The 12,994-nt window shown below is 42.4% G+C and overlaps 1 protein-coding gene across 1 annotated transcript in view; it reads left to right on the forward strand.

The window, feature by feature from the left end:
• Positions 1-3,843, forward strand: part of CMAS (cytidine monophosphate N-acetylneuraminic acid synthetase) — a 51,763-nt gene extending 47,920 nt beyond the window's left edge. Inside the window, exon 8 of the mRNA XM_073621432.1 lies at positions 2,342-3,843. Coding sequence (XP_073477533.1) covers positions 2,342-2,517 — 176 coding nt within the window. The 3' untranslated portion in view covers positions 2,518-3,843. The remainder of the gene's footprint in view (positions 1-2,341) is intronic.
• The last annotated feature ends 9,151 nt before the right edge of the window (positions 3,844-12,994 follow it).

Below are 12,994 nucleotides of genomic sequence, written 5' to 3' on the forward strand. Positions count from 1 at the left end.
ATCATAGTCCCAGTCTTTACCCATTAAAAAGAGAGCATTATTGTGCACTTGAGAAATGGGTTATTTTTGTTCGGCGCTATGATAATATGAAGTCGTTTGCTATAGGAGTTGTTGGAGATTGAGCACATGCTTCAAATGACCGTCATAGACTGGAGACATATTAGAAGAGACTACTAGAAATCATTACTATAACAGAGCAACACAGATTGGTGTCAGCATGGGCCCTGGGGACCACACAAAGTGCCAAACAGCTGCAGGTTGTTCACCAAGGACATAGAAGATTGCTTAAAAAAAAAACGGTTTGGACACTTTCCTCAAATAGATACAAAAATAAATAAAAAAGGGCAATTTGTGTAGGGCTGCAACTAACGATTATTTTCATAATCTATTAGTTTGCCAATTTATTGTTTTGATCGGATAAAAACCTCAAATGTATTCTTGAATATCTATATATGCAGTGCTAAATCTAAATAACCAGCTATATGGTTAGGGAACAAAATTATATATTCCAAGTTTGAGAATAACATCCAATAAATATTTACACTGTTAGAGGTTAAATCTGGTACAGAGCAGCCCTGATTCTCCTCTTCTGATGTCCCCCACTTTATATTTATAATTTATATTTTTTTATTTATTTTTTAACAAACCTGTTATACTTACCTGCTCTGTGTAATGGTTTTGCATAGAGCAGCCTGGATCCTCTATTTGAGCCCCCTGTGCTGTCTGCTCCTCCCCCCTACCGAGTGTCCCCAATAGCAAGCCTCTTGCTTTGGGGGCACTCAAGTAGGCTCGCTCCAGAGTGAATTGTCCAATCACACACAGAGCGCACCTTGACCCCGCCCCTCCGCTCTCTCTTCTCATTGGCTCGCTGGCTGTGATTGACAGCGGCAGTAGCTAATGGCTCCTGCTGCTGTGAGACCCGGGAGAGACACTGTGCTCATGCACATTGCTAATTTAGATGGGGCTCAGGTAAGTATTGGGGGGGGGGGGGGGCTGCACCCAGAAGGTTTTTTTTTACCTTTAAAGTGGATGTAAACCTGATTCATGCACATATCTGTAGTATTTTATTCTTATCTCTCTCCAAAGCCCTAAGTACCATGTCTTTCCGCTGCACCGTTCTACTGTTATCAGCATAACTTCTGACAAGTTCTCCAGCGCAGGAGATAAAAGCATCTGAAAATTTGTGTCAGGGTGGGTGCCATAAACAGATTATCAGAGAGCTGATCTATTCACTGCACGGCTCTGCCCATTCCTTCCACTTTCTAAAAAATATAGCAAGCTGAAGACAGCAGATATACATTTAAAATTTATGTAAGGAGATTTCTTTTCATCTGTGTATCATCTGAGGCTGTTCACTACACTGGGTATATGTGAGGGTTTACATCCACTTCAATGCATAGAATGCATTGAGATGCCTTTTTAGAACCACTTTAAAGTGATGGTAAAGGCTTGTTTTAAAAAAAAAAAAAAAAATAAAATAACAAACATGTTATACTTACTTACCACCTCTGTGCAGTTGGTTTTGCACAGAGCAGCCCAGATCTTCCTCTTCTCGGCTCCCTCTTTGCTGCTCCTGGCCCCTCCCTCCTTTGAGTGCCCCTAAGCCAGCATGTTATGTTTTATAACCAAAAGTTAAAAATAGTCGTGTGTGTGTGTTGTTTTTTTTGGTCTTTTTTTTTGTTTTGTTTTTATATAATAAAAAACCCAGTGGTGATCAAATGCCACCAAAACCAAGCTCTATTTGTGTGAAAAAAATATTTACATTTTGTTTGGGAATAGTATTGCAGGGCCGTGCAATTGTCAGTTAAAGTAGCGCAGTGCCTCATAACAAAAAATGGCCTGGTCATGAAGGGGGTAAAACCTTTCAGAGCTGAAGTGGTTAAATCCTTGCCTTCTGTCCGGGACTACATGTCCCAAGAGGCATTGCTCCTCACACAATCGCATTCATAAGGTCTCAAGCACTTACTGACATGTATGAATGGTATACTGAGCTGTATGTGTGCTGCACTGTATTTTCTGACATGTAAACAGATAATGCATACTTTGTGCTGGCCAACTAATCGATTATGAAAATAGTTGACAAATATTTTCATATACCATTAAGTTGATCAGTTGTTTTGACCCCAAATTTGTGTCTTCTTTCCTCCCACAATGCTTTCCCCCCCCCCCCACAATAGTTTTGTAGCTCTGCCCCTCCCACAATGTAAAGATTTTTTCACCGTAGTTTGTGCTTCCATCCCTCCAGCAAGGCTGTTCTGAACTCTATGGCATGACACAACAGCCCATGAAGGTAGTTGACCTCCTTATTTATTTATCTCTTTCCATCTTTTCTAACTTGCAGGTTGCAGTTATTCTGACGTGGAGTGCCTGAAGCTGGCTGGGACTTGCGGAGTCCCTGCTGATGCTTGCACGGCGGCCAGGATGACGGACAGCTTTGTCTGCCAGCACGGAGGCGGCTATGGAGCCATTCAGGAGTTTGCTGATCACATTATCACTCTAATGGAGACAGGAAGATAAATGCAGCTCTGAGGGTCATTCTCTGAGATTCTGCAGAGCGGGAACTATAGATGAAGTGTCAATGCTGCATAAAACAAAGTTTACATACTGACTGATTCGGTGCCAGGGCAATAACGAATGTCCCATGTGGACAGCGGTTTCTCCTTGTAAGGGATGGAGATTGATCCCGCCTCAGAAGTGGTCCTTTCTACACATTACCAATGAACTTTTCATGCTGCTAATTCTGTTTTCGGTCTTTTTTTATTGCCTGCCTTGTGGCAGAATATATCTGTGGGGTTTTTTTTTCCTCTATGTAAATCACAAACTTTAATTTCCCATCTGTTATGTCAGAGATTTTAGAATGATTTTGTATTCGATTTGTTTTACTTCTTTACTTGTGTTTTTTCAGGAGCACCAAATTACCTGTTGCTTTTCATAGGAAGGATTTTTATTCAAATTTGCTTGTTCGCCTTCTTTGTCATTTTAATTGTCCATTTTAAAGGTTTATAAGCAAAAGTCCAGCCCAGGAGGAATTGCAGGGTGCCTGATACCCATCTGCTTGGCTAGTCGGGAACCCTTCAGTGCACCCTTCTGAAACTGGCTTTGCTTCCCTGCTTTCATGCCATACCCCTCCCACCAATTTTACTGTGTCCAATAAGTGTCTTAGTAACCTGTTTTATAGGTGAGGGGTGGCAATCCAGTAACAAAGTGAAAACGGGCTCAGAGAGGTGCACAGTAAAGGCTTTCTGTCTCACCTTGTGGCATTTGCTTAGGTTTCTTCTTATTTTGCAGTTTACAGTTTGGTTGCATAATTTATTATAGACCCTTCCAAACTGCACCCAGTTCAGCCCTCACACCACGCAGTGGTACATTTTGTTACAGATCAAAGCTAACCAACATATGTCCTTGTCTGTGTATGGTTGGCTTATGGAACCTCCAGCCAGGTTCAGACTATTCTGTAATTTTCCAGTTTGCATCTTTGGCGGCTGTGGGGTGAAACTGAACTTTTTATTGAAGGTAACGAAAACTTGTTACGGTGCTGGAAGTGGTCACATGACATGGATTTAAGCTTTTGGCATACATGACTGTGACTGATATTTGATAAGTAGGATGCAGGCTCTCCGAAGGTTTTGAGCCATAATGATTTTGTTTAAAAAAACTTGGAATTGTTGGTACTTTGTACTAGGAAGTGATGCAATGGGCTGTTTTTTTAATTTATTATAATTGTTTCTGTTGTAATTATGGACATTTTTATATGTAGAAAAAAAGTTTTATCATTTGGTGTTGATCTTAATTGCAATCAATGACTGCTTCATTATACAGCATAATAAATAACCATCCTGACAATGTCTGATTTTGTGTCCTTGTTTATTGTTTGTACCATGTGTTCTAAAAATGCTGGATCTAGCTCCCATTTAGATTTTAGCAAAGCCCACTCCAAACAGAAGTTTGTTTTTGCTGAGCAATGGCAGTTCCACTTTTTTTTTTTTTTCTTTTTTTTTTTTAATACAGCATGGCTCCTGTAAAACATTTAGATTTGAAAATAGAAGTCTTGGCCTTTTCTTCTGCTGTCCCCTGTGGACCCTACCAGGATTTTCAACTATTCACCTTTTTTAGAGCAGTATTCAACACAAAAGAAAAATTGAATATACTGTAGCTTGCCATTTCTTAGATGTGGCTGCATTAGTAGTTTCTATTTTTAGGCTGTTTTCCCTTTTTTATTTTCACCTGTTGATCCTGATATTTTTCAACTTCCTTTAACAGATCCCAGCAAAAGTGACAGTTGGAGGTTGAGACAAACCACTTAACATTGAGGGCTAGATCACACTATATGTGCATGAAAACAGATGGGAAAACCGGGCAGATTTCACTTGCAGAGACATCAGTTTCACATCAGCTTTACATCAGTTTTTATGCGTGTCAGTTATGTGCCCTATTCACACCAATGTTGATGTCATGTCAGTTTTTTTTCCATGCAGAGAACTGCATACATGTTACAGATTCCTGCGCAGAAAAATCAGCATGTGCGGTGTAAACGGGGTACATAGAAAATTTGTGTTTTTGTGTGTGCCCTTGCAGAACGTGTGCAGAATAACCACCATGCACCATTGAGTAAACGAGGCCTGACAGAGGTGCTTACATAGGCCATCTTTTTATCGTTTTTATATAAAACCTTTTTCCCAAAACAAAAAAAACTGCTGAAAGTATTAGCTGGAGTCCATCTAAATCTACTAGTGCATCCAACGTTATCCTCTCCCCGGATTGACAATGCTGCTGTACCAAGATGCCTCTGTTGCTCCTCCAGTGGAGTGGAGACCTTCTAGGACAAGAAGTGTTACTGACAGATCACCACATGAAAATAAAGTGAGGAAAACCTAAAAAGAATACAAATGCAGCCACCACATTTAGGGTTTGTTTTACACAAGCGGCTGAGCTGTTTTTTTGTTTGTTTTTTTTTAATGCTCCCCAATCTCCCCCTAAGCTGCAGTGGCTGGAGGTGTACACATTCCATCTAATGGGCACTAATGCCTGCTGACTTGATCCATTCACGTGAATAGGACCGTGCTGCAACCGCATGCAATGTACATGGTTGCAGTGTGGCAGCTTGGAGTTCAGGGGTTAAAACACGTGGTGAGGAGACAACATATCGCCTCCTCATTGGCTGTCAATGTAAAGCGATCAGAGAGTGTATTGCTTTTCAGAGGAGCAGCAGTCCTTAGTGTAATTGAGCCTTAAGGTTTGGTAGTTGCAAGCTGTGTGTTTGTGTGGTGTTGTGTGGCTTCTTTTTTTTTTTTTTTTTTTTTTTCTGTCTAAAGACAGTTGGCCACTGTGTGTGGAGATGCAGTGGCTCGGCAATCATTCTCCAGTAGAAGACAGCAGCAGTATGTCAGGAATCAGAGGTTGCAGCCAGCAGTATAACTGCGGCGGCTGGTTGGCAAGCGGTTAAAATAACAAACATGTTATACTTACCTGCTCTGTGCAATGCTTTTGCACAGAGCAGCCCCTATCCTCTTCTTCTGGGGTCCCTGCTGGTGCTGCAGGCCCCTCTTCTTCGCCAGGTGCCCCCAAGAAAAGCCACTTTCCATGGGGGCATGCATGCTCGCTCCCTATTGACAGACAGCGGGAATCGCTCCCATGTCATGGGATTTGATCGACTATTAATCTGTCCAATGAAGAATCCGTTTCTGGAGCCCGCTGCACTTGTGCACATCACTGGATCAGATAGAGCTCAAGTAAGAAATAGGGGTGGTCTGGAGGAAGCTGCAGCACAGAAGATTTTTCACCTTAATGCATAGAATGCATTAAGGTGAAAAAACTTAAGGCTTTAGAACCACTTTAACAGTAAGCTGATCAACATTGAAAATTTACCATAGCAGCCATTTATTAACATATAACCAATAAAACACATTCCTTTAACAGAAACATAATGATACATAATAATCCTGGTTGTCGACCATTTATGTAACCGGGTGGCCCCGCCCCCCCTCTGATGCCACAGGGAAGTCACCATGGCGTCAGAGGGGGCGGGGTCACCCGGGTACGTCACAGGGTGGGCCGCCCTCAGTTATATAACTGTCAAAGGCGATGATGCGTCGCACAGCGGGAGCCTCCCATGGATCTGTGGCGGATTTTTTTTTTCTTTTTCGGTCCGTCAGCGGAGAGATATAAGAAGATGAATGGGCATTGTGGGACATTTTTTATTTTTTTACTTTTTAATAAGGGACTTGTCCCTAAGCTGTGTCTTCTCATTTTTAACATTTTGACACTTTTTTTTGTGAAATGGTGGGGGTACATTTGTACCCCGTTACCATTTTACACAGGGGGGCCGGGATCTGGTTGTCTCCTTGTTAAAGGGGGCTTCCAGGTTCCAATAAGCCCCCTGCCCGTTGACCCCCACAACCACCGGGCAAGGGTTGTGGGGATGAGGCCCTTGTCCCCATCAGCATGAGGACAAGGTGCTTTGGGGGCTACCCCAAAGCACCCTCCCCATGTTGAGGGCATGTGGCCTGATACAGTTCAGGAGGGGGGTGCCCTCTCACCCCCCCCCCTTTTCCTGCGGCCTGCCAGGTTGCATGCTCTGATAAGGGTCTGGTATGGATTTTAATGGGGACCCCTACTCCATTTTTTTTTTTTTTTTTTTTTTTTTTTTTTTTTTGGCACAGGGTTTCCCTTAATTTCCATATCAGACCCAAAGGGCCTGGTGTGGATTTTAGGGGGACCCCCACGCAAAGGGCCTGGTAATGGACTGAGGGGGGGGGGGATCTCATGCGTTTTTTTTTTTGTTTTTTTAATGAGTTTTATTGATATTGCTGAGACCCGACAATTCATTACAGCCACGATCAGTTTTAAATGACAATTTTTCCTTTAGAAATGTCATTTTGCTGTGGTACTGTTCTAAAGGGGAAAAATGCTCCACTTTATAGGCATACTATAGACACCCCCCAGGCACGATATTTAAAGGAATGTTTCATTTTTATTGTTTCACTTCAAGCATTAAAAAAATCACTGCTCCCGAAAATATGTCAGTTTTTCAAAAAAAGTTTTGCATTGATACATGTCCCCTGGGGCAGGACCCAGATCCCCTGGGGCAGGACCCAGATCCCCAAACACTTTTTATGACAATAACTTGCATATAAGCCTTTAACCACTTGCTTACTGGGCACTTAAGCCCCCCTCCTGTCCAGACCATTTTCCAGCTTTCAGCGCTGATGCACTTTGAATGACAATTGCGTGGTAATACAACACTACCCAAATGAAATTTTTATCATTTTTTTTTTCCTACAAATAGTTTCTTTTGGTGGTATTTGATCACCTCTGCGGTTTTTATTTGTTAAAAAAAATGTAAAGATCGAATTTATTTATATTTTATTATATTACCGAGCTTTTGTTTACATCATATGATCAGCTGTCATTGGCTGACAGCTGATCACGTGGTAAGGGGCCGGGATCGACTCCTTACTCGGATCTGTGATCACTCGAGTCTCAGTGACTCGGTGATCACAGCACGCCAGGAGCATGCAAAGGGGAGGCCGTCCCATGACGGGCTCCCGGAAATTCAAGTCGGGCTGTGGCCGTCATTCGGCTATAGCGCGGACACCAAGTGGTTAAAATGACCACTTTTGATTTTTCATGTTAGTGTCCCATAGACTTTAACAGTGTTCCGGCGGCTTTCGAATTTGCCCTGAACACCATATTGTTCGGTGTTCGCAGAACATCCGAACAACCAAAGTTCGGCCCGAACTTATGCTCGGGCCGAACCGTTCGCCCATCCCTTCTGGTGGGTACTGCTGGCTGGTACTGGTGAGTACTGCTGGGTGGTGCTTGTGGTTTCTGCTGGCTGGTACTTTTGGGTACTGCTGACTGGTGCTTCTGGGTACTGTTAGGTACTTTTTGATACTGCTGGCTGGTATTTCTGGGTACTGGTGGGTGCTGCTGACTGGTTCTTGATCCCCCCCCCCATACCTGCCATCAGTGTGACAGAAGCAGCGCTGGAGGAAGCATGCCTCTGCAGTAGAGAGCAGAGCAGAGTTGATGCTTCCTATATCGCGCCCGAAACTGTGACAGGCGGAGCACATTTGGTATTACTCCGCCTAAGACAGAAGCGGGCGATCTACGGGAAGCATCGGCTCTGCTTTCTCTAGCGCTGGCTCGGATCTTCCCGCAGATACTCGGGGATGGCGAGTTGGAAACCTGCAATCTGCCGACCCGTCATCCCAGAGCAGGAGGCGTGGGCCACATGTAGATGGTTCCCCACTGTGCCATATTGCTGTTACTTTAGAAAGCCTCCATAGATCCCAACTGCCAGGCCACTATGACATATGTAGAAACTGAACTTAGCAAATGGGTGGCAGGGTGGGGTGCTTCTTCTTGGTCCCCAGGTCTCCAAATGCCAGAGACCATCCTGATCCCACCTCTTTCACACGAAGCCTCTCCTTGATTTTAAAGCCCACCAATCCCAGTATGTAACTTCCATCACCAAAATGTTTAACCCTTTAACTGCCTGTTTTCCCTGCTACCTAGTCATGCCAGCCCTTCGCTTCTCAGACTTATGTTTCAAACTTAGCCCAATGTTTACAGTAGTGTTCTCAGTGCATACTGACAGGCAATACCGTCAGCACGAATTGATACCCGATGCCACCTGTAGTTCTGGCTCCTGTGAACTCAGAGGGAGGTGCAGAGAGCGTAAAATGAAGGAGGGGACTTCCAATGACAGTGTTGATTACAGACTGTGGGAGAGAGCACGGAGCTCGAGCACATGGCTGGATAAGAAGGTAAGATCCAATAATGAGTCTTTGTAAGGCAGCAGTATGATGCAGAGTGTGGGGTGGGGGGCAGAAAGTCGGACCATTGTGTGTGTATAATGTAAAATTCATGTTAGTGGTCCAGGGGATTCAAAATTGTGAGTTTAGTGGTCCTGGCTGAGAGAAGAGATAAGCAGAGGGAGGTTAAAACGGGCCAGTGGACTATTGGGTCTCCACTTTGAAGTTTGGAAGTACAGACTTGGACTGAGGAAGAACAAAAAATGTTTCCTAATCAGAAGCTTTGCTTTAATAATGAAATACATGCATTGTTTTCAGCTCGAGATGTAGCATTTAGATCATATGAGAAGGGGATGTATAGGAGCACCATGTCTAATTTGAACAGATTAATAAAAAAAAAATGAAGCAATGCATAGAGGGAAATTTTAGGGGCAACAACTCTCATAATTTGTGCCAGGGAATTGGGTATATTACAGACTTTGAAAATGGACTACATTGTTCCCTCTTCAACTGATGCCTCTCTCATCAATCCTATTTAATTTACCTGGAAGATGGAGTAAACAGTTCAATCTCTGTATTTGTGGACGATACTAAGCTAAGCAGGGCAATAACTTCTCTGCAGGACATGGAAACCTTGATCTGATCTGAACAAATTAATGTGTTGGGTAACTACATGGCAAATGAGGTCTAATGTAGAAAAATGTAAAATAATGCATTTGGGTGGCAAAAATATGAATGCAATATATTTTACACCCATATTTAGCTCTTGCTCATCTGGATGATCAGAACGCCAGCTTGAGAGCCCTTGCACACTGGGGCGGTTTGCAGGCGCTATTGCGCTAATAATAGCGCCTGCAAACCACCCCGAAAGTGCCGCTGCTGTCATCCCAGTGTGAAAGCCCCGAGGGCTTGCACACTGGAGCGATGCGCTGGCAGGACGGTAAAAAAAGTCCTGCCAGCAGCATCTTCGGAGCGGTGAAGGAGCGGTGTGTATACCGCTCCTTTACCGCTCCTGCCTATTGAAATCAATGGGACGGCGCGGCTATACCGCCGGCAATGCGCCTCTGCAGAGGCGCTTTGCGGTGGTATTTAACCCTTTCTCGGCCGCTAGCGGGGGGTAAAACCGCCCCACTAGCGGCCGCATACCGACGGTAAAACGCAGCTAATAATAGCGGCGTTTTACCGCCGACGCCGCCCCCCGCCCCAGTGTGCAAGGGCTCTTAGGATGCTGTTTGTCAACTTAAGCATTTAATTGCATTGATCTGTATCAATGGGTTTATAAATAATTTTAATTAAATAACTGCAAACGTTGGGTATGGAAGCCTCATTTTATCTGTGGCTAAAAGAATTTATAACACACAGGCTGCAATGGGTTAACCTTGGTGGTCAAACTTCATGAGTATTCTCTGTATAGTTTATGGATGTACTGCCACCTAAAGCACTAATGTTTTCATCAATTTTGCAGATGATACATTAATAGTGCGGTTGATATCTAATAACAGTGAAGCAGTGTATAGACAGGAGGTCCAAATGTTGACTTAGGCTGGCCATAGACGGTTTGAACCATTAATGGGCAGGCTGAATGTATTGATCAACTTGGGTACAACCAGCCTGCCGGATTTGCTTATGATTATCGCAAGTGGCTGCTATAGTAATAATCACTGTCTTTTCCCTGTGGGGACGGCTTTCTACTGCCTGCAATTGGTCTGCAGAAGGGATTCCCATGTGGTTGCAGGAAATAAATTTGCTCCCTGTATTGCCGGCCTTAGTGGGGTTTTGATTAATGACTTCCATCTCAATACAAAGAAAACAAAAATAATTTCTAATTGATTTTTATAAAGAACAGCAAAGTAGGCTTTGTGGTATTTTATATTAATGGGAAGATGGTAGAATGGGTTGTAAGTTTGAAGTTTTTAAGTGTTTATATATCAAAGGATTGGCAGGAGGTATGAATATTTCATAATTGGTCAAAAAGACTCATCAACTCATATTTTTCTTAGGATTTTATGGTGCAACTGACTGTCTCAAGAATTGATATTTTATTTCTACTGCTATTTGAGAGAATGTTGATATATTGAAGTATGGTTCTAATTGTAAACTGGCTGAGAGGAGAGATAAGCAGTGTTAATTTTGGCATCACATTTTGATTTAGTTTTAGTCTTTTAACTAAAATGCCATTTTATTTTTAGTTTAGTCATCTGCAGTTGTTTTAGTTTTAGTCATATTTAGTTGACTAAAATTGCAGTACATTTTAGTCAACTAAAATTTAATGGGTTTAGTAAAATTGTAATGCAGTATTTAAGCATTTCTCTAGAATTTCCAAACTCATTATATACTCCTGGAGTAAAAAATCGAATATGTTATTATTATGGTATTAAGATTTAAACAAACTTACAGATATAGATTTAGCTGCTCTGGATCAGTGTTTCTCAACACCAGTCCTCAAGGCGCCCCAACAGGTCATGTTTTCAGGCTTGCCATTAGTTTGCACAGGTGATTTATTCAGTTTCACTGCCTTGGTAATTACCACAGCCGTTTCATCTGAGGGAAATCCTGAAAACATGACCTGTTGGGGCGCCTTGAGGACTGGAGTTGAGAAACACTGCTCTGGATGGTCTGAGGAGGCCAGTAATGCACAGTGCTCTGGACGGTCTGAGAGGCCTGTAATGCTGCACGGTGCTCTGGACGGTGGTCTAAGGAGGCCTGTAATGCCGCACAGTGCTCTGGATGGTGGTCTGAGGAGGCCTGTAATGCTGCACAGTGCTCTGAATGGTGGTCGGAGGAGGCTTGAATGGAGGAGAAGATTTGGATGCCGCACACCGGATGTAGTCAAAAAACTTCACTTTATTGAAAAAATGGGATCATCAAAATAACAAGACTGTCATGCAGAAAGTACAGGTAAGCTGACGCGTTTCGCACTCAGGACTGAGTGCTTACTCATAGCTAACAAATATTAAAAAGACAAACTCTTATATAGCTCAATGGAGTATCACATGATTGCCCAATTAGATGGTCATTGAGTCTCAGCTGGAAGCCAATTTAATGAGGTCTCGGCATCTGCTGGCTATTTGGTGTGTTAACTGATTGAGAAATGTTTTCAAAACCGTGACATGTAAATAGATGACAAAGAATGTGAAAAAAGATGTGTATATGTACATGTGTAGGCAAAAAATATATATGTGTGTGTGTGTATATATATATATATATATATATATATATATATATATATAGTGAATCCTATCAATAAACGTGTATATAATAATGAATATACTTCTATAACGTGTATATATAAAAGATGATAAGTATCAAAAAAAGAGATTACTATTAGGTGAAAGGAAAAAATGTGTAAAAAATATTTCTCATTAAAAAAAGAGAAAATATATTGATAAAAATATTCAGACAACGTGCAAAGTAAATGTGAAGAGTGAATGTAATGAAACTATATGTGAACAAAATATATAAATATGATGAGACTCTCTATAATATGCCGGTGAAGTGGATGAAGCTCTCTATAACAAGCCGGAATAATACAGGTGAAATATAGAGCAATGTGACCTGAAATAATGCATGATATGCCCGCGGTTGATAACAAGGTACATATAGGGCCCTATAATGATAGAAATAAACTGTGGGATTCAAAGACATAAAATCACGCTGATAAGGGTTGCCCTGATCTGGTCAAATGGCAGTGATATATGCAGGGTCCCAGTAGACTGACTTGTAACGTAGTGATTCTAAATGATGAGCCTGGCCGAGAGCAGGGTGTGTGTAGAATTTCAGGAATGAAGCAGCGGTGTTCAAGGTAATAGAACGCCGCTAATCTGTGTCACACTAAATGTCTAGATGGAATTATAGTGATGGTAATAAAGTTGGTAGAGGTCTCGGCCAGTCACCCAAGTTTAAGGGATCACAAAAAGAAACAAATGAAAAACAAGTAAGGTACTATAGGCTGGGATACGAAGACATAAAATCACGCTGATCAGGGTTGCCCTGATCTGGTCAAATGGCAGTGATATATGCAGGGTCCCAGTAGACTGACTTGACATAGATTAGCGGCGCTCTATTATCTTGAACACCGCTGCTTCATTCCTGAAATTCCACACACACCCTGCTCACGGCCAGGCTCATCATTTAGAATCACTACGCTACAAGTCAGTCTACTGGGACCCTGCATATATCACTGCAACCCTGATCAGCGTGATTTTATGTCTTCGTATCCCAGCCTATAGTACCTTACT

The sequence above is a fragment of the Aquarana catesbeiana genome, linkage group LG03 (genome assembly GCF_042186555.1).
Source record: "Aquarana catesbeiana isolate 2022-GZ linkage group LG03, ASM4218655v1, whole genome shotgun sequence".
Taxonomy (NCBI): domain Eukaryota; kingdom Metazoa; phylum Chordata; class Amphibia; order Anura; family Ranidae; genus Aquarana; species Aquarana catesbeiana.